General features: G+C 50.5%; 1 protein-coding gene across 1 annotated transcript in view; it reads right to left on the reverse strand.

Annotated features, from left to right (window-relative positions):
• The window catches only part of LOC138498060 (dynein regulatory complex protein 1-like), a 371,050-nt gene that overhangs the window by 18,611 nt on the left and 324,851 nt on the right, over positions 1-27,588 (reverse strand). The window contains exon 15 of the mRNA XM_069621906.1: positions 10,054-10,194. Within this exon, the coding sequence (XP_069478007.1) occupies positions 10,054-10,194 (141 nt within the window). The remainder of the gene's footprint in view (positions 1-10,053; positions 10,195-27,588) is intronic.

Below are 27,588 nucleotides of genomic sequence, written 5' to 3' on the forward strand. Positions count from 1 at the left end.
GTATGTTTGTGATAAGGTTTGGTCAAGGTTTACCCCACATTTGCACTTTAAGCATTCATAGTTTATTGGGGGTTGTACTTTCACTTTTCTGCATTCAAACAATTCTTCAATGGCATTATGTTCAAACTGCTGTTGGTGTGGTTGCCTGGAATGCCCCGAGGTCCCCACTGGCAGACACACCGGCTTTCTCCAGCATCTCCGGACCAGTTTGCGTTTCTGCGGCATGTTGTTTTCACCCGCTTTCCAATCTGGATGGCATAGATGTTCTGCCAGCATCCTTCGCAGCTCTGCGGTCACACAACTGCTTTCCTGAAGTTTCTGAAATGGAGAATGCCACCGTCTTGACTTGCTGAATGCCCAGGGCCATTCCCATGGCTCCCAGCATCTCCACAGCACTTTTGTCTCTGGTACAGCATCATTCCCTCTCATGAGGTGGCCTCCTCTGCTCTGCCACACCGGTACGTAATCATCGCTTCTCTGAGCTCGGGGACTGCAGCCAACGTCTCCTCTTGCACTGCCTCATCGGATAGTGTGCTCACCAGGTTTAAATGTGCTATCCACAAGTGCTTTTGAAAAACTAAAATGCGCCTTGGTTTTCAGGCTCTTGGTACTTGGTTCAAACTCCTGCATCCTCCTCATCTCAGAACTTGGGGAATTTTGGGAGTTGAAGTCCATGTGATTTATAATATGATATGATAGGTTATTTATAATGCGTTTAATACCCAGAGGTTTCACGCGCGGACCCGGGGATCGAACCTGTGCTGCTCCGTGTTGTCTTGCTTCCAAGGTGAGCACGTTGCTGCTGAGCTATCCCTCCGGGAAAAGTTGGAACAGTTCTTCTTACTAATTTTATAAAAAGGTACTTTGGAAGAAAAGGATGTTGTGTTGGCTTTGTGTGTGTTTGTGTCGTAGTTAGGCACTTGACCGGAAAGATATGAAGAAGAGGTTGGCATATGATAAGAGAGTCTTTTGCAGTAGAGGGTCTTCTTCATGGAAAAGGGTCTTAGGTACTAAAGGGTCTTCCTCATGGGAAAGGGGAAGATACTGTGTCTTGTTCAATGAAGTCATGACATCTCCATGGTAGTTGTCTCCTCCCATGTGATCCTCCCTCATAAAGCTGCCCCCAGGGTCAAGAAGCGGTTGCTGTCCCCTGGCCACATGGGACGAGGTCACTGCTGGGGAATCTGTGATGACTCCTCTGGAGTCATCAGAGTAGCCTACCTGAGTAGTGCGTAATAGCCTACCTTACAAGATACCTCTTCATCTATTCGAGCCCCTTTAACTGTGGAGGGGGCCCTGGCACTATAAATAATATGGGCAATACGAGAGGCAGGAAGGCATCTAAAGAGATGGACATAGACTTCTTAGCCCCTCAAGGAGGACAAAGTAAACATAACTCCAGTGGATATTCATCCTCTGATAGGAAAGACATCTTAAGAGGTGGACAGAATTCTTAGCCCAATGAGAAGGACAAAGTAAACCTAACGTGTGTATGGGCACGTTATAAATGCCATATCATATCATACCATATCATAGCTCTAGTGGATAATCATCGCCTTTGGTGATCTCTTGGTCTCGGACCAGGCTATGTCAGCCATCAGTTGAATTAAGAAGTCAATGTTGAGCCCTGCAGATAAATCTAACAGGTTGAATGAAAGAGTGGTACATCTGGCAACTGGTCCCCTGGGTGTATGGACGTGGACCTGGAGAGAAAGCACGAACAGACAATGCTGACCCTCCCCAATGTTGACAAGAGATGTAGTATAATCCTGAGAAAGAACAGGTCCCGGTCTATAAGAGTTGGGCAGCCGGAGAATTCATTGTGGACGAACCAGATTAGACATGCGTCATAGCCAGCTGGGTTATGGAGGTGTTAGGCTTGGATGTTGAGCAGGACCGAAACGTCTTGGACAAAGGTTAGAGAATCAGAGGGTGAAAGCTATGAGAGAAGAAGATGTGTCAGACCCTCATATTCCAATTGACTGAATTAGGGGATAAAGAGAATGAACACATTGAGGCAGGAGGGGGCCTTTGAATATGAGTGAAGAAAGATGATGATGTTTCCAGACTGGGCATTATTAATAGGGCTGCCCTAAATATCACTACAAAGACATGTCAAGTAAAATGATATGATATGATATGATCGTTTATTCATATAGCGCCTATACACAATGTGTTTCAAAGCGCTTCAAGGCAAGGGAAGGAACAAGGGAAAATACAACCACATTCTTATAGGCCATGAACAGTAAGGATGTGAAATTAACTATCGTACTCGGCCTGATGACATTTCTGGTAGAGCTGGAGAAAAACAAAAGGTTAGGGAGAGGGGTGCAGAAAGGGAGAGGAGGAACAAAACAAGCGACTATCACACTAGGCCCGACGACATTTCAGATAGTGCTGTAGGGGTTGTGGGGAGGAAAAAATCAGTAATGGGAGGGTGGAGGAAACAGACGAGGTTGCTATCATATTAGTTCCAGGGACCATTCTGATAGCGTAAGTGCATAGAAGAAAGTAAGGGGAGGAGATAGGAAAAGGGAGAAGGGAAAGGAGGAGAGAAAAGAGAGTAAGCAGTCAAAAAGAGTGGAGAAGCAAGAGTGGAGAGCGAATACAATTGCAGAAGTCAGTAGTAACACATAATGTGGCAAGCCAGGATACAAGATGAAGATGGGAACAGCATGATTCAGGGCCACCATGAGTACAAGATGCAAAGGAAGTCCAGCATGAGAGTTGCGAAAGAGCGACGCACCATGAATGAATTTAGTCCATAAAAGTCAAATCCATCATTGGCCACAAGACGGTGAAGGAAGGCACCAGGTGGGCGGGGCTTGCTAAGTGGTGAAAAAGAGCAGCAGGCAGGAAGGTACCAGGTGGGCGGGGCTTAGGCCAGGTGACCTAGATCCACTTGCACCTGCTCCCCATCTGCAACGGAAAAGAAGCTGGAGGGCTCCTTAAGTAGGGAAACGGAGCGGCAAGCAGGAAGGCACGAGGTGGGCGTGGCTTGCTAAGTGGTGAAAAAGAGAGGGAAGCAGGAAGGCACCAGGTGGGCTGGGTTTACTTAGTGGTGAAAAAGAGCAGCAAGCAGGAAGGCACCAGTTGGGAGGGCTTAGGCCAGGTGATCTAGATCCACTTGCACTTGCTCCCCATCTGCAAAGGAAAAGAAGCTGGAGGGCTCCTTAAGTAGGGAAACAGAGCGGCAAGCAGGAAGGCACCAGGTGGGCGTGGCTTGCTAAGTGGTGAAAAAGAGAGGGAAGCAGGAAGGCACCAGGTGGGCGGGGTTTGCTAAGTGGTGAAAAAGAGCGGCAAGCAGGAAGGCACCAGTTGGGCGGGGCTTGCTAAGTGGTGAAAAAGAGCGGCAGGCAGGAAGGCACTAGGTGGGCGGGGCTTAGGCCAGGTGACCTAGATCCTCTTGCACCTGCTCCCCATCTGCAAAGGCACCAGGTGGGTGGGGCCTAGGCCAGGTGACCTAGAGCCACTTGCACCTGCTCCCCAAAGGTGTAAAGGCAGGTTTATTAACTTCCGCCAATGCTAAAGTGTTCCTCATCATGGCAGGTCTGACTTGGCTCTCCCCAAACCCTTTCACCTAGGGAACCGATTCATGGATTCCCAGCCCAATTCCTGCACTGATGGCGGGCAAACATGTTGGCACCTCAACATGGTGTGCCTCAGCGTTCACTGCAAGCAGAAGTGCTGCCAAAGACCCCAGTGGGTCTTGGAGAGGGCCCATGAACCCTAGATTCATGCTTTCTGGGAGGTTTTGGGGGCATGTTCCCTTTGGAGAAGGACACTGATAGAGTTCTGGCGCATCCCAGAGTCAAGACCATCTTTCCCTCAACCCAATGCCCTCTCTGTCTTTTTGTCTCCTGTAGGTCAACCTCTGGCAAAGTGGTGTGAGGCACACAATTTACAATACATGGTTACATGCAGAGTTCACAACTGGCTCACATCTTACCCCTCAAACAGGTACCGAGCCGTCAAGATGAGCAACTTGAGGTCAGACCACTGCCTGATCACCTGCGAAGTCCCACAAGACCCAATACTCTGTCCAGTGATCATTAAACTATACATGGAGCCATTCATCTGTACATTACTTCTCAATGGCCCTCACATCTCGCACCAACAATATGTGAATGATACCCAATTCTACCCACAGTTGTGATATGATATGATATAGCATTTATAACGTGCCTATACACAAGTGTTTCAAGGCGCGAGTTCAGTGGTACCCTGGCAATCCCACTCCTCAGGAATTGCCTTGTCTCCATCCAAGCCTGGATGAGAAGCACATACCCGATGCCCAAACCCTCAAAGACAGCATTGGTCCTTCTCAGACACCCATCTAAGCAGGATACCATTCTAGTATGGCTAAAAGACATGCACCTTGACTACTTCTCTCCTCACCAGGTGCTGACTGTCAAATCACTCAACATGTCAACAAAAAGGCCCAAGGCCCCTGCTACTAACTAACCATCCTCCAAAATATATAAGCCTTCCCACTACCCAAGGACCTCACACTACAGTCACGGGCCCATGCCCCACATCAATGGAGGAAACACCCTCCTCACCGGGGTTGCAGTGGCACACCTGGCCCCACTTAGGATCACCCTATATGCCACAGCATGACTGATAACAAGAAACAAGCAACCCAACCACATTTCTCAGGCTGCTGCACTGGATTCCCATCCAAGCCGGAATCTGCTTTAAAACTTCATCCTCATGTATAAGCCAAACACAGCTTGGGCACCTGCCTTCCTAGCTGCACGTCTCTGTAGCTCAGGTTGGGCACCGGGCCATTACTAGACTTGAGGCAAAACTGGCACGCAAGGAAAAAAGAAGTAAACAGGCTTTCTCTTAACTAAAGTAATGCCTATTAGAACGCCATCCTGATGCCAATCCGGATCACACAAACACTCTAAGACTTCCTGGAACAAACATGGGACCCTACTCATCAGTCAATACCTACGTACCAACTACAAGAAACGCAGGAGCCTACTCGACAGTCAACACCTAGGTGCTGACTACAAGAAACGCAGGAGCCTACTCGTCAGTCAACACCTAGGTGCCACATACAAGAAACACAGGACCCTACTCATCAGTCAACACCTCGGTGTCAACTACAAGAAACGCAGGAGTCTACTCGTCAGTCAACACCGAGGTGCCACCTACAAGAAACTCAGGAGCCTACTCATCAGTCAACACCTCGGTGCCAACTACAAGAAACGCAGGAGTCTACTCGTCAGTCAACACCTAGGTGCCACCTACAAGAAACTCAGGAGCCTACTTGTCAGTCAATACCTAGGTGCCACCTACAAGAAACTCAGGGTCCTACTCACCAGTCAATACCTAGGTATTACCTACACAAAACCCAGGAACCTACTCATCAGTAGTCAATACCTAAGTGTTACCAATACGAAACTCAGGAGCCTACTCATCAGTCAATACCTAAGTGCTACCAATACGAAACTCAGGAGCCGACTCATCAGTAGTCAATAACTAAGAGCTACCTTCAAGAAACTCAGGAGCCTACTCATCAGTCAGAACCTAATTGCCACCTACAAGAAACTCAGGAGATTACTGATCACTCAGTACCTAGGTGCCACCGACAAGAAACTCAGGAGCCTACTCATCAGTCCATACCTAGGTGCAACCTGCAAGAAACTGAAGAACCTACTCACCAGTCAGTACCTAGGTGCCACCTACAAGAAACTCAGGACCCTACTCATCAGTAGTCAATATATAAGTGTTACCAATATGAAACTCAGGAGCCTACTCATCAGTCAACACCTAGGTGCTACCTACAAGAAACTCAGAAGACTGCTCATCAGTAGTCAATACCTAAATGTTACCAATATGAAACTCAGGAACCTACTCACCAGTAGTCAATAACTAAGTGCTACCTCCAGGAAACTCAGGAGCATACTCGTCAGTCAATACCTAGGTGGCACCTACAAGAAACTCAGAAGCCTACTCATCAGTAGTCAATACCTAAGTGTTACCAATATGAAACTCAGAAACCTACTCATCAGTAGTCAATAACTAAGTGCTACCTACAAGAAACTCAGGAGCCTACTCCTCAGTCCATACCTAGGTGCCACCTAAAAGGAACTCAGGAGCCTACTCATTAGTCAATGCCGACGTGCCACCTACAAGAAACTCAGAAACCTACTCATCAGTAGCCAATAACTAAGTGCTACCTCCAAGAAACTCAGGAGCCTACGCATCAGTCAGTACCTAGGTGCCACCTACAAGAAACTCAGAAGCCTACTCATCAGTAGTCAATACCTAAGTGTTACCAATATGAAACTCAGAAACCTACTCATCAGTAGTCAATAACTAAGTGCTACCTACAAGAAACTCAGGAGCCTACTCATCAGTCAATGCCTAGGTGTCACCTATGATCCTTGTACTCCCGTCTCACATCCCACTGCCATGGCTGGACCATCCCATGGCACATATTGTAACCTCCTCCCCATCCCAAATATGTTACCACCATCCGCACGCACAGTGCTCTGTTGATTCCTAGCTGGGCTCCTGCTATACTAAATATATTGCTTGCTGACCTCTTGCCTCGACCGGAAGTGCACTTACTAAAGGGAGACGCCTTAGTCAGAAGAGAGCTAGAGAGACACACAGGGTAAAAACATACAGGAAATCTCCTTCATGAAACGAAAAGAAGGCTCCCACTGTCAAGAGATTATTGGGAGATGCCAAGTTAAGAAAAACATTCTTTTAAATCGGTGGCTGTCCTACCAGAGGTGGACGCCAGGACAGAGAAGGGAAGTCCCTTTGAAACATGTTTAGTTTTTTTATTTATACCGCGCGCCGAACCCTGGGGTAACTGGGCGCCGGAGACATAGAGGAAGTTACAGCAGAGTATATCCATACAAGATGATAACAGTATGTGCAGTTGACCGGGTTACATGGTGGCCGTGAGAGAACGCTAGTACATTAAGTAGAGTGTCAGATAGCGGTAGAATTCTTGTTGGCGAGCCAAGACTTTGTTTTTGCTCTGAAGGTCCAAAAGGAGGGTTCTGCTCTAAGGTTCAGCGGTATGGCGTTCCATAGTTTAGCGGCCAGGACAGGGAAGCTGGAGCCGCCTGCTTTTTTTTGGGAGGATTTGGGGATGGATAGACAGTGAGAGTACACCGTTCTAGTTGGTCTGGAAGAAGTGTGTTTGGAGAACCTGTCTGCCAGGTATTTGGGGGCGTCATTGGAGAGGCATTTGTGGACGGTGACGAGGGATCTTAGGGTGATTCTATCTCGTACAGGGAGCCAATGGGCATCTTGACTAAAGCTTGAGATGTGTGAGTGTCGTGGGATACTCGGAGCGCATTATTCTGTAGCACCTGCAGTTTATTCGAACTGAGTTCTGAGGAGCCAAGAAAGAGAGTATTGCAGTAGTCAATTTTTGAAAGCACTAGCGCTGTGGCTAGTGTAATGCAACTGGAGGGCGAGAGGAAGGGTTTGCAGGCACTGATGAGCTTATTTGTACAGTCTGTGGAAGAGTCTGTGGCATTCACCTGTTTTTTGAGCGATAGTGTGGGGTCTAGATAGACTCCTAGAGTTTAAATTTCTTTGGCCACAGTGATTAGGTTACCGTATATGTTGATAGATGCGTAACGGGGGTCCAGTTTGTTTAGCCGAGGTTGGGAGCCGACAAGGAGCTCAGTTTTCTCGTTGTTGAGGCATAAGCCGTGTTCTGCCATCCAGGCTTGGATCTCCAGGTATAGGTTGTTGATCCGCGTGGAGTCCTCTTCATGATAGGGTGATGAGAACCTGGGTATCGTTAGCATAGTTTGTGTATGTGACACCCAGGTTATCAATGCAGTCGGACAATAGCTTGGTGAAGATATTGTATAGGGTCAGCGAGACGCATGACCCTTGTGGGATGCCACAAAGGATGGGGATGAGGTGGGCTGAAGCCCCCGGAGAGAAGACCCGGGTGGTTCGGTCAGCTAGGAAGGGTTGGACCCAGGCAGTCGCCTGGTTGGAGAAAGCAGCTGAGGCTGTCAGATGTTCCGTGAGGATCTGATGGTCGACGAGGTCAAAGGCTGCTTAGAGGTCAAGCAGCAGGAGAATGGCTAATTTGCCCTTATCCTTTGCCTCGTCCATCTGGATTTTTAAGTCCAGGAGGGCTGTCTCGATTCCGTGCCTTGGTCTGAAGCCAGATTGTCTAAGGCCCAGGAGGTTGTTCACTTCCAGGTGCTTCTGGATTTGTAGATAGGCCACTCTGTCTAAGATCTTTAGGATGTAGGGGACAGTGGTAATTGGCCTGTAGTTGGTTGGGTTATTAGGGTCTAGGTTTTTGTTTTTTAGACGGGGCATGACCCAAGCCTCCTTGAGGCTGCTAGGGACTGAGCTCGATTTGAAGGAAGCATTGATAAGGGCTGTTATGAAAGGGGCCAGATTGTTGGCACCTTCCTGGATGATGGGAGCTGGGCAGGAGTCCCCTTGGCATCTGGAAGGCTTGAGGCCTTTGATGATGCTTTCCACTTCTTTTGTTGACACTGGGGTAAAGGAGAAGGGGAATTTCAGAGGTGGGTGGGGGTGGAGGGTTGTTTTTTTTGGCTAGGCTGAGCTTTTTCTGTTCGGTTCTGGATTGAAGCATGGCGATTTTGTCTGCCAAGGCTTTTTGGATCCTCTCAAACCAGTCTCCGTCTTTCATGCATGTTTCTGGGGGTGTGCAGGGGGACTCGAGTTCTCTAAGGATGTTGAAGAGCTCTTTTGTTCCAGATTTGGCACTTTCAATTCTATTGTCATAGGTCTCTTTTTTGGCTCTTAGGATAGAGGTTTTGTAGGTGGTGGCTGCTATCATGAGTAGTGTTTGTTGGCCTGGTTAGGAGTTTTTCTCCAAGTGGCTTCTGCCGCTCTTTTGGAGTTCCAGAGGATTTTAAGCTCCGGGGTGAACCATTTGTTCAAGTGGGCTGCTGCTTTAGCTTTTGTGAGTTTGATAGGGGCAATGATACATACTGCTGATTTCAGTGTTTTATTATAGAGGTCAGCAAGTTTATCCGCATCTAAGTTGGCGTAGTTAGCGGGCGTAAGGATGTGGATTAGCGGACGAAGGCTTTGCAAGGTGATGTTGTGGTTATTCCTGGTGAGGGTTTGCGGAATAGTTGCTGGGGGGGTGTTTGGTTGAGTCTTCCCTTGGATGGAGAAGTAGATGGCGTGGTGGTCTGACCATGCGATTGGCTCATTTTGAAGGATGGTTGTGGAACAGTTGTGGTCCGCTAACCAGTCCAAGGTTCTGCCCTTGCTGTGTGTTGGAGCTGTGACCCTGAGACTGAACCCTAGTTGGGATTGGCATCATTGGGATCCCCAAGGCCCAAGTTAAGGTCTCCTAGTAGGATCATTTGAGATCCTATTTTGGTATTGGTGGACAGGAGGTTGGATATCTCTTCCTCGAATGAGGAGAGGAGACCTGGGGGTCTGTAAATGAGATGCAGAATGACGGTTTGTGTGGCCAAGAGTTGGAGCTTAGCAGACAGGAGTTCAGCAGACAGGAAGCTGGATGGAGGGGTCATTCTGGGGCCAAGGGATGTTTTGGTGATAAAGGCTACTCCTCCTCCTTTCCCTGAGTCCCTGTCGTTCCTTAGAATTGAGTAGCCTTCTGGGATGGCTAGGGATAGAGCTGGGCCTGTTGCCTGATGCAGCCAGGTTTCAGTGATGGCCAGGAAATCCAGATTGTTAGCGGTTATGAGGTCTGCGAAGTCAAGCGCATGGGCGACCAATGAGCGGGCATTGATGAGAGCACTTTTGATCATGGGAGGCTCAGTTGTGTTGTTGGGGGTTTTTGGGAGTTGCCCAGAGTTTGTGTGGTGCTGGTTTGAACTTGGTTATGATAAGAGTGAGGGGGGGAGGAGGGTGTTTTTTAGTAAGCGATCTGGGAAGTAAGAACTGTGAGCCAAGTCTCAGGTTTTAGTCCTTCACCGGGCAGGGGTTCCAGGGTGTGGGAGGAGCAGCAAATCAGCAGATCCATTCTAATAGGAAAGAAAGAAAGCGGTTGACTAAGTGAATGGCCACTGGACATGGCGCTTGCCACCATGGGGCACTTACTGGTACTTCAGTATGGCTGCTTCCAGAGCTTCCCATTCCTTCAGCCTGGTGTCGGGAATGACGTGTGCCATGGCGTCCCAGAAGCCGGCATCTCCGCTGCTATCCCGCGCCTCAATTGGCCCCAGCTTCGAGCGCTTATCACTAGATGCAGGGAGGAAGGGGCACTGTTAGATTTCATTGCCACACTATTGGCACCTTACACACTGAGACACAATGAAGGGAAGAAGAGCTGACAAATAGGAACAGACAAGTTAAGAAGCGACCATGCTGGAGCACACCATAGACACAATGCAGCGCCTTGCCAAAGATGACCGTTACTCATGTGTTACCAAGGCTTTCTACAAATGGCGCCACTTCCTGATCAGCAATCACCTAGGTTTGTGATATAAAGGCAGGGTAATCCGTTACTGTTGCTGTACTGCCAGTCCACATATTCCTTGAGATGCAGGAGCATATTTTTATTCTGAGTTTAGCTCTTGTTGGTCTGCATTTAATCCTCCATCCATTCGGGTGTTCTGTCCAATTTCTGTCAATATCCTGGCAACAGTAGTGTTTACACAGCACGCTATACTTATGTGAAATATTTAATTAGTCAACAGGTGCGATACCTGCCGCCAGCAGGTAATTACACTAAAATTAATCTTTAAACCAATAGAACAATATATAATCCTAAGTATAAATAGACAAAATAGTGCACTCTTCCCCCTTCTAACAACATACATAAACCATGTATCTGTGGAGAGGAGAATTTCCATGATCACGACCACTCTTCCCCTACTTCTGATGCAATTGGTAAAAGCCCCACCCCCCAATCGCATTTTGCATTTAATTTGTATTTATTTGATAGTTAGGCAGGAACCTCTACCAGGAGTGCCACATAGCAATGCAACAGTATAGCTATAGGGGGCAATCATTGGACAGGACACATATTGTACAGGTGAGAACAAGCCACCTGTTGGCAGAAAAGTGTAACTGTAAATATAAAGGGAACCGTTGAATACAATGAGGACAAGCATGAATGGGGGACATGATGGGGCTTTGGACTAGTAATGAAACACCAGCAAACATATGGTAGGGCGGAAAGGTGAAGCTTGTGGACATACATTGTTCCCAACATTCTATTGCAAATAACCTTTGACTCTCTGGACAGAGTTGGATGATATTTTCCAAATAAACAGTTTGTCACGCCCTACCGCCCCATTGTAAATTATGGGTACAATCTGTTAAAAGAGGAGAAAGTTATTTTAAAAAAATGCTGTTTTTCAGCCTACACCCATTCATCGAAGCCGAGCAGCGAAGGCCGAGGGAAAAGGCCACCTGAGCTCTCTGCGCGGAGGCTGCATGCTGTGAGCGCTGTTGCTGGGACAATGGAGGAAGGTAAGCGTCCCCCTCCTGCCACTATTCTGCACAATGCCCAGTAAGATGTCGCGGGGCGCCCCCCCCAGCCCATAGCCCATACCATGCAATCATTTCTCACCGCGAGGGCTAAGCCGCACAGAGCCCGCACAACAAGCATTCCTTTTGCCGCCTACAGCCCAAGCAGCAAAGTCAGGAACCAGCGGCTGGGTGTGCGTCTCTTTTATCCGCCGTTTGCACTCCTGGCTCGATCCCGCCTTGTCTCCCCCCCCGGCCCTACTGGCCTCATTGCCCACTCCCACCTGTGCCCTGCTCCCCTGGCTCCAGCTCACCAGAGAGCAAGGCTCTCTGACCACACAGCACACGCACAATACTTGAAGAGTCGAGCTGGTTGGCAACCCCATTCCAAGGCAGAAGTCAGCTCTGCCACGCCACCGTACCCCTGGCAGGGCTGGCCTGGTCAGGGATCACACTCAAAGGCATTACCCCGCCTCACAAAACCACCCCTGCCCATACTCACTGGACTGGATTAAAGATGCCTAAAACCCTGCAATCCGCCTACACCTACGTGCATATCTCTAAGATGCCTGTGACTTTGCCCACTAACGCTGCCGATATGCCCAGCTACTGCCTGTAATTGTGCCTTCTGCCACTACCAATATGCCCAATGCTAATGTGCCTATGATTGTTGGCCGTTGAGGCCTGTCTGCAAAAGAAGGACGCACACCAGCTTTACAACTATGTCTTCTTTATTAACATGCATAATACGAACTAAATTTCTTTCTCCTCCCCCTTCGCTCCTTACACGTCACACAGTCACGTGACCTATTGTCTGGGCCGCGTCTTAAAGCGGCAGTGCTTTGTAACAACACCCCCGAACAAATGTCCTTGCTTGTGCTCAACATTTAACTCAATATTCTTCAACCAGTGTTGGTGGTTTCTTAATAGTCCTTTCAGTTGCTCTAGTGGCTCGCGACTTGAGCCACCATCGGGATTGTCAGGCAGTTCCACTCCTTGTAGAGCCGGGGGCTCTGGAGGCATCCATAGTTCATCTCTTGCGTCGTGATCCTCAGGGTCTAGTTCATGAGGCAACGGTCTCTCCTCCTCTGTTGGCATGCTTAAACCGTGAGCTGTTTCTGGTTATCTCCTTTTCGTCATCTGCTGCTGTCACCATTTTTCCTTTGACAGCAGTCACCTGAAGGGTCTTTGAGGCAAATTTTGAGTCTGTTTTCTTGTTCATGCTCTGTTGGACCCAAACTTCGTCAGCTATGTGGAATTACTTTGGTCGAGCTCCTCTCCTTTCGTCTGTCTCGATTCTTGCTTTTTCCTTTTCGCTCGGCATCTCTATTTATGACCTCCTGATCTGCTTTCGGGTTGGTTTGTTGGGTTCCTGACAATTCTGGTGCGTACCTGGTATTTCATCATCAGTTCAGCCGGGGTTCTGTTCGTAGCCTCATGGGGTGTGTTGCGGTAGTCTCTCAACATTCGGCAGAGTACTTTGTGTGGATCTGCGCCTTCGATGCAGGCCCGTTGCAGTATCTTCTTAATTGAGGCCATGAACTTTCCTGCCATCCCATTGGCTTGGGGCCAGTGTGGCGTGATCTTTTGATGGCTGAACCCCATGTGTCTTGCGAATATGCCGAACTCATGTCCACTGAAGGGTGTACTATTGTCCAATTTGATGGTGTCTGGGATCCCCCATTCGCTTATGACTTCATCAAAGGTGGCAGCTACGTGGGCGAACGCTGTGGATTTCACCTTCTTCACAATCGGGAATCTGGAATGTTCGTCGATGAACAGTAGCAGATATTCGCCAGTCTCGAGGGACCCGTAAACGTCTATGGCAACTCGCTCCCAGGGGTGTTCTGGGATCTGGGTCGGTCGGAGTGGGATTGGAGGTTCTGCTCTGGCTGTGCATTGGCAGGCTACACAGTTTTTCACCCACCGGTCCACCATGGCGTCCAGGAACGGGAACCAGACGTGACATCTGAGTTGTCTCTTGGTGTTGTCTGCTCACCTATGGCCTTCATGGGCTGTCTTGATGACACCTGATTGGAGAGTCTTCGGGATGACCAGGTGACACCCTCTTAGGAGTATAGTCTTGTCCTGCACGGTCAGTTTGGTGTGCACCTTGGCTAATCTTTCAAGCTCGTCCTTGCAGACACCTGGATGTCGGAGGACCGCACGGCGTAAATCTTTCCACTTGTAGTTTTCCGTGAGGCTTATTGCTAGGGCCATGGAGGGGTCCGCTGCTGAGGCTGACGCAATGGCCTCGAGTGAGACAGCCGGGGGCAGTGCGTTGGATGTGACATAACTGATATATTCCGTGTCTCCCGGACTGGGGACTGGCTTGCCAGCAGGATGCCTTGATAAGTAGTCTGCCGGGTTGTTTTCGCCTACCGGCCGGTGAATTATTTTCAAAGTCGGAGGGGGGCGTGGCTTGGAAGCCATGTGAGAGGACGCGCTCTTGGAAGAGCTCCTGAAGATCCTGCATTTATCCTGTGTAAAAGTGCATTGAGACTAACTTTCGCGAGTCAGGAACGAAGGAACCCGTCCATGAATGTATGCTGCATAAATATTGAGGAGCTGAATCCTTCGTAAGCCCGGCAACAACAGAAAAATTGCGATCGAAGATCCGGGAGTCACGGCCCGGACGGAGGGAAGATGGCGGCCATGCCGGACAACGGAGGAGATACATGCGGGGCGATGAAGAGGCATTCTCGTAGTGATCGGTGGCAAAGTAAGCTGTGAAGTGTGAGAATGGCCTCTGGGAGAGAACCGGCGAGTCTCGGTGGGCACCGATTACTTATCACGGGCTTTGGACAGTGACGGTCAGTGGTCGGCACTAGGACCCACCCGAGCTGACCACCCGCCTTGGGTGCCGGAGCATCGCGTGCTGGTCAAGCGGCAGCCTTGGGACGGAGGGCCCACATTGTGTAGGAACTCGCTGGTAGGGACCCAGTCGAGTGGCGGAAGGAGTGACTGCGGAGGTACACTTGGTGCGGGAGAAGCGACTCGCTCCATTGCGAGCGGAAGGTGGGCTCCTCTCTCCCGGGGTGGGGGTGAGGCGGGAGTGTACGGGCCCGCGACATACAGTGGTGGTGGAATGGCGAATAAATCCGTCAGACAGAAAGTGAAACAACCCACATTGGATGAGTTTACCAAGACACCACCAGGCCCAGAAAGTGCTCGGAGCAAGGAGAAGCCATCTGCAGGCGGCATGGCCGCCGCTAGCCCAAATCAGGACGTGTTAGTTGCGCTCGCAGAATTGAAAGCGGATTTGAAAACCGCTTGGGAAGCCAAGCTCGAAATGGTGGTGGCGGACCTGAAAACAGTGCTTGACCTCAAAGTGGGAGAAGTTCGGGAGGAGGTGAACCTACTTCGACAAGATGTGAGGACTCTGTCGGAGCGCACGGAGAGCCTGGAAAAGGAGGGGAGCGCCAACACGGCAGATTGCGCCTCACACAAGGCCGACCTGCATGTCTTGGAACAGAAAGTGCGCAACCTGGAGAACAGGGCCGAAGAAGCAGAAGGGCGCGCCCGGAGGAATAATATCCGTGTAGTGGGCATCCCGGAAGGATTGGAGGGTCACAACCCCACGGACTTCATTGAGAATATGTTGCTCCAAGAGATCACTGGGGGAGTGCTGTCGCAGGGTTTTGCGGTGGAGCGAGCGCATAGAGCATTGGCCAGGAGGCCTCCGCCGGGCGGTCCGCCCAGGCCAATGATAGCCAAAATCCTTAACTACCGAGACAGAGAGAGGATTTTGGAGCATTTTCGCAAAGGAGGAACCATCAAGAGGGGGGAGGCCACCATAACGGCCTACCCAGACTACACCATGATGGTGCAGAGGAGTCGGATGAACTTTGCAGCGGTCAAAAGGAGACTTAGAGAGGCGGGGAAGAAGTATATGCTCCTCTACCCGGCCAAATTGAAGGTGATCCACAACAACAGATCCTTGTTTTTCGAGTCGCCTGAGGAAGCCATGGGTTGGTTGGACATGCAGGGCAGCCCCCAGGAGCCGGAGGTCCAGGCTGATGAAGGTGGCAATAAGAGTTAAGTGCGCTACGACGATAAAGAGTGCAGCCAGAAGACTATGGGACTTGAATATAGTTACTGTTATGGCCGGGGGAGGTCGGGCCTGGAACTGAATGATCAATGCACTGTTTGCACCGTACCTGTGGTTATACGAAGGAGCCTTTCGGGGCTAGTCCATTCACCCCCATTTAGTGTTTTTTAGTTAAGTGGCCGTTAGGGCGACTTTACCCTACTGGGCTCTGTGTGTAACAGCCAGAACTAGATGTGGGGGGGCCTGAGTTCCCGAGGTGGAGCTGGGCAACAGTTGGGGAGGGTGTTGGGGGGACGGGTGGGGGGAATGGGGGGTGCGGGGAAAGTTGGGGTGTACATAGCGTTGGGGAGTTTAAGTTTGACCGCGAGCCCTGGGAGTACATTTTGGATGAGATATCTGGACGGCACGGATGAGCGGGGTGGGTTGGGGGGGAGTGGGCAGGATACCAGTGAATTATGGGGGAGCTAAAATTGCTAACATGGAACGTCAGGGGTCTCAATAGCTATCTAAAACGGAATAAAGTCATGCTATACTTGAGAAGGCAAAAGATAGACATCGCATTGTTGCAAGAAACGCATTTGACCCGAGATAAACTGGAGCTGGTAAAGAAAAAGTGGGGTGGAACGGTGGTGGGATCCACGTACTCGGCTTATGCCAGAGGTGTACTGATCTGGGTGGCGCCACATGTCCCGTTTCAACTGAGGCAGGAAATCTTGGATACTGAGGGGCGCCTGGCTATGGTAAGAGGGGCAATCGAGAATAAAGAGATGTGTGTAGTGAACACGTATGCCCCGAACCAGGGCACGGCAGAGTACTATCGGACTATGAGTGCCAGCCTGAGCTGGTGTGTTGGGAGTGCGGTGTTCTGGGGAGGGGATTTTAACTGTGTGTTGGAGCCGGGGATGGATAGATCCGACGATAAAGTGACTAGGCCCGCCCCGGCAGCCCGGGCGCTGCGGACGCTGCTGCGAGACTTCGAGCTCGAGGATGTGTGGAGGACTAAGCACCCCAATGTGAGACAGTACTCACACTACTCGGCCCCGCAGCAGTTGCACACCAGGCTTGATTATATCTTTGCCACATCGGATGTCTTGACAGAGGTGTCCAGGGCGGAATATAAAGCGAGGGTCCTATCGGACCACTCGCCATTGGTGGTGGGTTGGCAATATGGCCGCCCCAGAGCGCGGATCCCGACGTGGCGTCTGCGCGCAGAGGCGCTTAAAGACCAGGTTTTCAGGGAAGATATGCGGGAGGAAATAGCTAGTTATTTCGATACCAATACTGGCAGCGTTGATTCGGCGGGAACTCTGTGGGAGGCTTTTAAGGTTGTGATGCGAGGGGTGGCGATTGCCAAATCGAAAGGCTTGCAGAATGGGGTCCTGGTTGATTTACAGAGGGCAGAAAGCCAGTTGGAACGGGCGTTGAAGAGCGAGCCCATAGACAACGAGCTGGTGCTTAAACTGCAACAGCAGTGTACGGAACATTGGGGGAGGCTCTGTAACCTAAACTATAAAAAATATATTGAGAGACAACACGCGGGAGGAGACAAAACGGGCCGTCTCCTGGCATGGCTATATAAGAAAGAAACCCCGAGACCCCCGATTAGGACGATTACTAGAGAGGATGGGAAGCAGATAGATACCCAAGAGGGCATAAACGAACAATTTGTGAATTACTATAGGGAATTGTACGGGGATCCGGGTGGCGGTGACCGGGAGGATATGCTGGAGACCCTGCAAGATATTGGGCTGCCCAGGATAAGTTATTTTTAAAAATATAAAATAAAAAAAAAAAAAAAAAATTTAAAAAAAAAAAAAAAAAATTATTTTCAAAGTCGTACTCTTGTAGCCGAATGCCCCAGCGCTCAATCCTAGGGGGCATCTTTGTCCTTTGTCCGAAAAGAGACAACAGAGCCTGGTGGTCCGTGATGAGAGTGAACGTTTTCCCAATTACAAAGTTGTGGAGGTGTTTGCATGCCCAGACGGCTGCCAGACTCTCTTTCTCGGCCTGGGAGTAGGCTGATTGAGGCGGGGCCAGTGCTCTGCTAGCGTAAGCTACTATGTTTCTTGGGTTGGAATCTTCACCGCTCGTCTCTGCCAGGATGGCACCTAGCCCCACTGGGCTTGCGTCTACTACAATTTCTGTATGCCGTCCGGGTCAAAATAGGCCAGCCTTCTGGCTTCCGCTAGTACATGCTTGATGGTGTTGAATGCGGATTGGCATTCATCAGACCACAGTAATGGGACATCATTTTGTAGCAGTTGCCGTAGTAGTTAAGTGATGGTGGTGAAGTGGGGGAGGGTCAGGCCTCATGCCTTTGGCTGAGAATATATGGCCAAAGAATTTAAGTTTGGATTTGCTGAAACAGCATTTCTCCACATTGAGGGTCAATCCTGCTTCCTGGACGGCCACGCAGGCAGCACGGAGGGCAATGTCGTGTTCTTCGCGAGACTTCCCGAACACGAGGATGTCATTGCTGTAATTGAGTGTTCCTTGCACAGGCGGGATGACTTGCCGAATGGCTTCATGGAAGATTTCAGCCGCTGAAAAAATACCAAAATGTATCTGTTTGTACCGGAAGAGTCTGTCATGGGTGGCAAAAGTGGTGATCCCTCTGGAGTCAGGGTGGAGTACCATCTGATGATAGACCTGGTTAAGATAGAGCTTTGAAAAGAGGACAGCCTTATTGAGCTGGACTATCATGTCCTCTAATCTAGGTCCAGGATGCCGTTTTCTCTGGATGGCCGTATTGGCCATCCTCATGTCTACGCACAATCTTAGGTGGCCTCCTTCTTTTGGCACGATTACAAGTGGCGAGATCCATGGAGTCAGGCCTGTGGTTGGCTCTATGATGTCATCTTTCAGGAGTTGGTTGAGTTCATTGGACACAGCCGCCTGGAGGTGAAAACCAACCCTGCATGGATGTTGCGGGACTGGGCGGACCGACAGGTCAATGTGCAATTTGACAGGGGGACCCTTCTTTTTGCCCTGTCCCTGGCACAGAAGTGGGAATTCCTTCAAAATGGTGTCTTTCGTGATAACAGGACTTGGTGGTGATGTGTGTTCCATGCTGCAGATGCTATACTGCATATTGGGTATGGGGGCCGTTGATCGTAAGGTGTCACCCTCTTGTACATGGATGTCCTAGGCCTACGCGTGAGGCGGTCCTGTAGCTCAATATGCATCTAGCTTTCGTTGGACTCTGGATCACGTGGATGACCGTTGTCATGATTTGACTCTGATGCATGAGTCGTCGCTGGAAGGATCCTATGCTATGTAGTGGGCTATCAGTGCCCAATTGAAAGATTCTGGAGGTTATTGGTGTAAACGTTGGTTTGGTCTGGAGTTGGAGAAATTCTTTCTCCCCCATGATGTGCACCGTGGCTTCTGAGTCTATGAGGAAGCAGAACTGTTTTCCGCATATTTCGACTGGTATTCGAGGTGCTTCTCTTGCTTCTTTGTCATCCATGATGATGTTCACAAATTCATCTTGTGAATATAGATCATATTGTTCATTTTCATAGTCTTGGTTGTACGATGGCATGGTGTAGTGACGGGCGGTGGCAGTCTGTCGTACTAGTCACAAATTTGTGGGTTCATGTCTTGTGTTTCGAGTTCTTGAGGTTCGTCATCCAGGTAAAGTTCCTCGACCACCCTTACATACCTTCTCGACCCTTGTTGATAGGGGTGCATTTGGTACGTTTGATTGTGTGGTGGCTTCTGGTAAGACTTGTATGGTGGTGTTGAGGGTGTTTGTGGCGTGCGGAATGGTCTGCCCTCTCTGCAGACCGACTGGAAGTGTCCTTCTCGTCCACAATTTCCACATTTCTGTGTGAGTGCGGGGCATGGGCCTGCGTGGGGAAAAGCCATCCCGCAACGGTAGCATTGTCGTTGCATCCGTGGGGTCGACAAGTAGTTGGGTCCGTTTTCCCAGTCTCCTCCTCGTGTGGCGTTGGTGTGGATTGCAGCTATTACATCGCCCCTGTCCTGCTTGGGTGTCATGTTACTGGTCATCTGGGTTGCTTGCCTATCTACTCTTTCAAGTATTCTGGCCATTTCGCTGACTTCTTCGATGGTGAGGGATTTCCTAAGGAGTTGTTTCTTCAGTGTAGGTGAGAGACACCCTTCTATCACTCGTGGGCGGATGGCCTTGTCTAAGGAAAATGCGTAGAACTGGCAGTGGGCGCATTTTATTTGTAATCTGGTGATAAATTCATCAACGGGTTCATCTGTTCTTTGGGTGCATTGATTAAACGTATATCTCTCGTAATCTCTGTTGGGCTCTATAACCAGCCTTCTGTTGAGAGCTGCGATTAGTGTTGCGAAATCAAGGTGTTCCGCTGCTGGGATGGTTTTAATTAGAGTCTTGATTTCAGTGCCAGCAGTGTTGAGGAACATGTTGCGCAGTCGAAGGGATGTCTCTTCACCGGCGGCAGCAATAAAGTTGTTGAAGTCCTCAAGCCATTCCACCCACTGGGTGCCCTTGTCAGCTTGTGTGGTCATTAAGAATGGCGGAGGCATACGCCATGCTGTGGCGGTTGATCTGGTGGCAGGCTCTGGAGGCGGTGGGGCTTGCCCTGCTTGGTCAGGGGAAGAGCTCATGATGATGGCGTCTCCCAGGGCTGTAAGGCATTGGCTTGGGTGTGCCTGGCACCATGCATTATGGAGGTGTGGGTTCGGGTTGATTGGTGGTCCGGGGCCTCGCCGCGCATGCTAGTTCTCTGTGTGCAGCTTATATGATGTGCCCTTGTCGTCTGCTGAGCCCAGGTGTCTTTTGATTGCTGCACGGGCCCTTATCCTCTTCTGGACCCACTTGTCTTTTGGTTGCTGCAGCGTGTCGCTGTGTAAGGCCCTTTCTTATTCTGAAAGGGCGGAGCGTTGTTAGGCGGTTGCCGCACCTCGCGTGTGAGCCGAGGCAGTGATTAATGTAGCGGGCTTCGTAGTGGAGGGGCGGCACCCACCTGTTTCTGTCCTCGGAGGTGGTGTCACTCCAACTGCTGGCGGATTGCCACACAGAAAGGGGGGGATGACGCGTGGTCCTCTGCGCACCGTCCGAGCTGTGTCTGCAGCTTCCGTGCAGGGGGGGCAGGGACCAGGATCAGGTTGCACGCCGGCTGGTGGGGATTCCATGCAGCTTCGGGTCACAGTAGGAGGGGGAGAAAGCGGGTCCCGGGATCGGCCATGGGCCTTTGCACATCAGAATCGCCGGCGTAATCAGGAGGAAGGTGCTGGTGCGCGAGGGAAGTACTTTGTTGCCAGTTGTTGGCCGTTGAGGCCTGTCTGCAAAAGAAGGACCCACACCAGCTTTACAACTACGTCTTCTTTATTCACATGCATAATACGAACTGAACTTCTGTCTCCTCCCCCCTCCCTCCTTACATGTCACACAGTCATGTGACCTATTTTCTGGGCTGCGTCTTAAAGCGGCAGTGCTTTGTAACAATGATTGTGCCCCATGCCATGATTGTGCCCTCTGCCACCACCAATATGCCTAATGCTAACGTGCATATGATTGTGCCCTCTGCCACCACCAATGTGCCTAATGCTAATGTGCCTATGATTGTGCCCCATACCATGATTGTGCCCTTTGCCACCACCAATATGCCTAATGCAAACGTGCCTATGATTGTGCCCTCTGCCACCACCAATGTGCCTAATGCTAATGTGCCTATGATTGTGCCCTCTGCCATGATTGTGCCCTCTGCCAACACCAATGTGCCTAATGCTAATGTGCCTATGATTGTGCCCCATACCATGATTGTGCCATTTGCCACCACCAATATGCCTAATGCAAACGTGCCTATGATTGTGCCCTCTGCCACCACGAATGTGCCTAATGCTAATGTGCCTATGATTGTGCCCTCTACCATAATTGTGCCCCCTGCCAACACCAATGTGCCTAATGCTAATGTGCCTATGATTGTGCCCCATGCCAACACCAATGTGCCTAATGCTAACGTGCCTATGATTGTGCCCTCTGCCACCACCAATGCGCCTAACACCAGTGTGCCTACGATTGTGACCCATGCCAACACCAATGTGCCTAATGCTAAGGTGCCTATGATTGTGCCCCATGCCAACACCAATATGCCTAATGCTAACATGCTTATGATTGTGCCCCCTGCCAACCCTCGATGTGCCTAATGCTAATGTGCCTATGATTGTGGCCCATGCCAACACCAATGTGACTAGTGGGCCAGTAAAGCTGCCTGCGGCCCTTACGGTGATGTCTTGCCCCACTGCCCCTCTGACTGTTAAGCCCTCTGCCACCACTACTGAGCCTGGGCCGGTGGCCCCGTCATCTAAACCTAAAAAAGGGCTGTCTGTTACCTCCAAACCTGGAACCCCCCACCCCTTTACTGCGCACTTATCAACGCCTGCTCACTCTCAGCCCATGCCCTTGACATTCACGACCTCATCACTAACCAGGACCTCAATCTTTTATTCATCAGCGAAACCTGGCTGCATGAAGCGTCAGGGCCAGCCATTTCACTAGCCCTCCCTCAAGGCTACACCATTGTCAGGCAAGATCGCCCCCTTCAGAAAGGAGGAGGGGTAGCTCTCATAGCAAGAGAGACCATCCTTATCAGAAAAGTGCAAGGTGGTGACGTGGGATCCAACAGTGATTACCTCCCCCTAAAAATGCAACCTTCCCCCAGCTGCACGATCACCTTCCACTTAGTGTATCGGCCTCCAGGACCAGCCACAGACTTCCAAGACAGCCTCCTACACGCCATTTCCAAAAACCTAAAGAAAACCTCCAAAGCCCTCCTGCTAGGTGACCTCAATCTGGACCTGCTCGATCTGTCAGACTCCCATGACACCCACCTCAACAAATCCTTATCCCCCTAGGATTCCAACAAACAGTGAAACTCCCCACGCACTGCAAAGGTTGCACCCTAGACTGGGTCGCCCATCATAACTGCTCCCCCTACATCTCAGCCATACCCCCCATCCCATGGTCAGACCATCATGCTGGCTAAGCATCAACAAAGAGCCACCCTGGCCAGTCCAACCACTCTAGCCAGCCTTTTGCATGAGCTCTAGACAGCTAACTAGGGAAATGTTCCTGCCCTCCAGGCTCCCTCTTCGAAGGACCCGGATACCCTGGCTGCGACCTAAAACACCATCATCACCAATGCAGTCAGGGCCTTGCTCCCCTGACTCTCAGGAAAGCCAAAGGGAATAAACACACTAATGCCTGGTTCTTTACTGATCTCCTAGAAATGCGTTCCAGAAAAAGAGCCTCTCATACGGCATGGGTAGCCAATCCTTGTCACGCCACTGAAGCATCTTTTAAGTCCTTATCCAAAGAATTAAAAAAAGCCATCACCACAGCCAAAAGCAACTCATTCAACACAAGAATAGCTAACTCTAAATCAGGATCCAAAGAAATGTTCTCTATTTTCAGAGAATTAGAATCACCAGCTCCCGCTCAACCCTCTACTCCTAAACATGCTGAATGGTGCAATAGTATCCAGTCTGCCATGATGGACAAACTCAACCTACTTCAAAGCAAGATGATTGCCCATCAACAGGCCCTGACCAAACATATCGATGACTTTCACCACAGTACCTCTCACGACTCTCCCATCCATATTCCTTCAAAAAAAATGAACGAACTGGAAGTCATTGCCCTACTCAAAACTATTAAGCCAACCAACTTTAAAGGAGACGTCTGTCCCGCAGTGATCATCATTGGCCCCATTCTTGGACCGCCTTCATCAACGCCTCCTTTTCTACAGGGACTGTCCCAACGTATCTTAAGCAAGCCTGGGTACGCCCCATCACTTGACCCTTCCACCCCTGGGAACTACAGGCCAATCACCACAGCCTAAAGAAACTAGACGAAAGATACAACTCCTTGTCCATTGACAGCACGCCTATCCCAGTGCTGCAGGCAGTAAAAACACTAGGGGTTTACCTATACTAGAATCTCACCAGGAACAGACAAGTTAATGCAATTGCATCAGCAGCCTCATACCATGCCAAATTGATTAATGCAGCTAGACCCTTCCTGTCCAAAGACAACTGCCACACTATAGCTAGGGCTATAATTAGATAAAGGCTAGATTACTGCATCACCCTCCTGGCTGGCACCTCTGGCAAAAACATCAAGAAACTTCAGACCATACAAAATAACGCCCTCCGTGCAGCCACTGGCATATCAAAAAGGGAACGTATCTCTACCACTAGGCAACAAGTCCGCCGGCTTCCCGTCAAGGAACGCATCACATTCAAAATTCTCACCATCTCGCACAAAGGCCTGAACAACAAAGCACCCCTGCATCTTGCCCAGAGATTTACCAAACCCATCTCTGACAGGCCTACTAGAATGGCCTATTTTAATATGGTCACTGTTCCCAAAATCTTCTGGTCTCGCGCAGGTGGCTCAAGTTTCCACGTAATCGCTGCCTCTCAATGGAACTCCCTGCCCACAACCATTAGGAGCATTGAGTCTCACACACCTTTCAGGAAGGCCATCAAAACCTGGCTTTTTTGTGTAAACCGCCCCTGCTGGGGCCAGCCGCCTGGCCATCTCAAGTGGCGTTTCCTGTGCTGTTTATGATGTTTGCTGTTTTGTCCATTTGTAACTGTTCTCATGCTGCTCACTATTTCCTATCCGCTCCTTGTAACCCTTGAGCTCCAGGAAACTATAACTACGTCCCTTGCCTGCAACAGCGCCTCGATGCCTTTGGGCTGCAGTGCGCTTTACAAATTCAAAAAATAAATTGTTCCATAGAGAAAAAGTGTATTTTCTTAACCAGCCATAATGGGAAGAACTGTGGGACACATTTGGCCCCAATAAGAAGCAAGTTGGGCACAATTTCCTTTTTTGGTTTGAGGTAAATCTGAACAGTAGTTTTAAAAATAATAGACGAAGGGGGTGGCCTCTGCTCCCAAAAACATTAATATATCTCCCATGGTGCTTTGCAACAGAGAGGCTTTCCATAAGTGAAAAGCCACATTTTTTGTAACCTGATGCAAATTACTTCTTTACGACACCACTCCAGCCTATGCCTTAGTGGGCTGGACTACTGCTCCAGCCTCCTCCCGGGACTCCCACTGTACCTCTTCGCCCTGCTTTACGATTGTAACAATCACTTATATGAGATCGTGGGGTGATGAGCGGGCGTCTTGTGACCAGGTGAAGCCCCCAGCTCTGTGATGCAACCCTTGGAGATGGTTGATGTAAGATTGCCAGAGCTCCTCTAGTCCCTTTCCTGGGCCCTCAGTCTGTGACTTGCCATATCCACTGCATATGCAGAGTGCTGATGTTCCCCAAAATCCAGTGCCTCTTATGAGAGGATTAACACTTTATTAGGGGCTATGAGTTGGGGGCGGGGTGGGGTGGAACCCACATAAAATCCACACCAGAGCATGAGTTAATCGATTGACTCAACCATAGAGAAAATGCAGATATATAACAGGTGAGCAGCTTGTGGGAGAGGGTCTTTAGGGGTAGTCACAGCTTTAGAAGTTCACAAACGACGATCCACCAGGGGGCGCAGAGATGTGCTGAAGCATCTCAGCTCGTCTCGTCCGATGGGCACCGTTTGAGGGTCTTGAGCCCCCCCCAACACCCCCGGAGTGAGGAGCAAACCATGCCCCCACTTTGCCAACGTTGGTGGGCACATCAACCCGAAATTTGAACTTCCGCAGTGGAGCCGCTGCGAAACCGCGACCCGTTGAAGTTTGGAGGGAGAGTGACCACTCCCCCCTTCGGCACCGGGCTCCACAAGAAACTACGCGGAGCCCGGGCTAGAGAGCGGCCTGTGACTAGGCCGAGCGATGCTGGCTGGTGCCTTCCCCCTTCTCCCCGGAGGGAGGTAGTGGTGGCAGGGCGCACCCTGGATGTAGCTGGACCCGCTCCCCCTGGGGCAGACGCAAGCCCCCTGCAACGTCTGGGGAGGGCCCCGAGCGGCGCCGCCGGGTCCCCCTGTGCTTGGAGAAAGGCGGCGGTGAGGCCCCCCTGAACACACGCTTTCTGGAGGCCGACCCCTCGAGTCAGAGATGTCCGGGGGGGCCTATGAGCTGGAAGGAGGCACTACAGAGATTTCGCCGCCCGTCCCCGGGCCCCCAAGTACGTCCTGAAATGGCGGCACAGACACACCAGGAAGCGGCGGACACCAGCACTGTCACCAGGGGCATGGCGGCCCTCCTGGAGGAAATCAGAGGCTTCAGGGCAGATATAGCGCTGCGACTGGACACCCTGGACAAGAAAGTTGACAAAATAGACGATAGAGTTCTTGCGCTCGAGAATAACACTGCCTCCAACGATATCTTCGAAACCCAATTCAATATGCGCCTGGCGGAGCTTGAAAGGAGGGAAGAGAAATGCTCCTTGAAGTTGGATGACTTAGAGAACAGGAAACATCGGTGTAACTTGCGGTTTCTAGGTTTCCCGGAGCACGAAGGTGAAACGCAAGCGGACATCAATAAAGCCGTCAGCGCAGTGGTTGGTCTGCTGTTCGGAGGGGCCAACACGAATGTGCTCACTATTGACAGGGCCCACAGAGCGGGCGCTTCCTCCAGAGGCCCCAGGTCCGTTCTTGTTCGCTTTCACTATTTTGCTGAGAAAAGTAAGATTCTCGAATTGGCTCGCAAGACAGGCCCAGTGGAGTGGGAAGGGGCCCAGATCTCATTCTATCAGGATCTGTCGGCTTTCACACTGGCAAGGCGCCGACTATGCGCTCTGCTGACACAAAAAATGCTCCAGTCCAAGGGGGTCCGGTACAGGTGGGGATACCCCTTCTCACTCTCTTTCGAGCTTGAAGGCTACAAGTATGCCCTGGTGACGGAGGACGACATCCAGAGAGTGTCAAGCGAACTATTGGCCGGTCCGAATATGGAGCTGGGTGACCAGGAGGGTGAGCGAGCTCCGACAGGCCCAAAAGGGACCAGGGCCCCAAGGGAAAGACGCAGGGTTCGAGGCCAAAGGAAATTCAGGAGACTGGCCCCGGCATCCCCGGGGCTCCCGGACACATGAAAGGGACCGCAGTGATTAATGAATAAGCCTGCAATTGACTTCGTGAGTGGATGGGGGAAACAATTGTTTATACCTAAGGACGACCTTGGGGGCGGGGGGGAGCTTGAGTTGTTGTTAATCAAGAGTTAATGAGCCCGGAGGGGGAGACAATGGTGGCCTGGTTGGCGATAGGATGACACCAACGACCTGCCAGGCGATCAGGGGGGAGGGGGAAGGAGGGGGGAAAGTAAGGGGGTTGGGATGTTGGGGTTAAAGTTATGGAATGCCAAGTTTGGGGGTCTACTACGCACCCCCAGGGCTTTCACAAGCCTCTAATGGGGTAGACAAGCACTGTGGGAGCAGGAACTGTTGCTGTTTGTTGAGGGGAGCTACGAGCTTTTATCAGTGTATTAATGGATGATTTGCTCCAATAATAGATAGTGGGATCGCTAAATGTGCGGGGGCTCAACTCGCCTACAAAGAGGTCGTTGTTGGTGCGGGAATTTGCAGGGCTCCGGCTTCACTTCTTATTTGTACAGGAAACTCACTGGGTTCGGGGCAAGGAACCAAAGCTCAGGGCTAAAACTATTGATCAGGTATTCACGGCATCTTCTCAGGCAAAGAAGCGAGGAGTAGCCTTGGTGGTATCCCCCGTGGCCCATTTTGTGCTTAAAGCTTTGAAATCAGATCCAGATGGATGATATCTCATGGTTAAGGGGGAGGTGCGGGGTCGGCTGTTTACACTGGTGGGTATTTATGCCCCGAATGAAGCACAAGATGCCTTCTGGGTTGGAATGAAAGAAATAATAATATCATTCTCAGAGGGTACCCTATTGGTTGGGGGAGATTTTAATATGGTTCTATGCCCCGAGAGGGATAGGAAATCTGCTAAACCCTGCCCGAACATGCGCCTTCACGAGAGACTTGCTGTGGCTTTTCGCGAAGTGAACAGGGAACTGGGCCTAAGTGACACATGCACCTGCAAGCAGGGTCGGAATCCCGACTATACTTTTTACTCAAGGCCTCACGCAGCTTTCTCTCGTATTGACTACATTTTGGTTGAGACCTCGCTTCAGAGGGAGGTCACTGACTCGGGAGTGGAGATTGTCCCTTGGACTGACCACGATATGGTAAAGATTAG

Source organism: Ambystoma mexicanum, chromosome 5q (genome assembly GCF_040938575.1).
Source record: "Ambystoma mexicanum isolate Mex_15411 chromosome 5q, UKY_AmexF1_1, whole genome shotgun sequence".
NCBI classification, from domain to species: Eukaryota; Metazoa; Chordata; class Amphibia; order Caudata; family Ambystomatidae; genus Ambystoma; species Ambystoma mexicanum.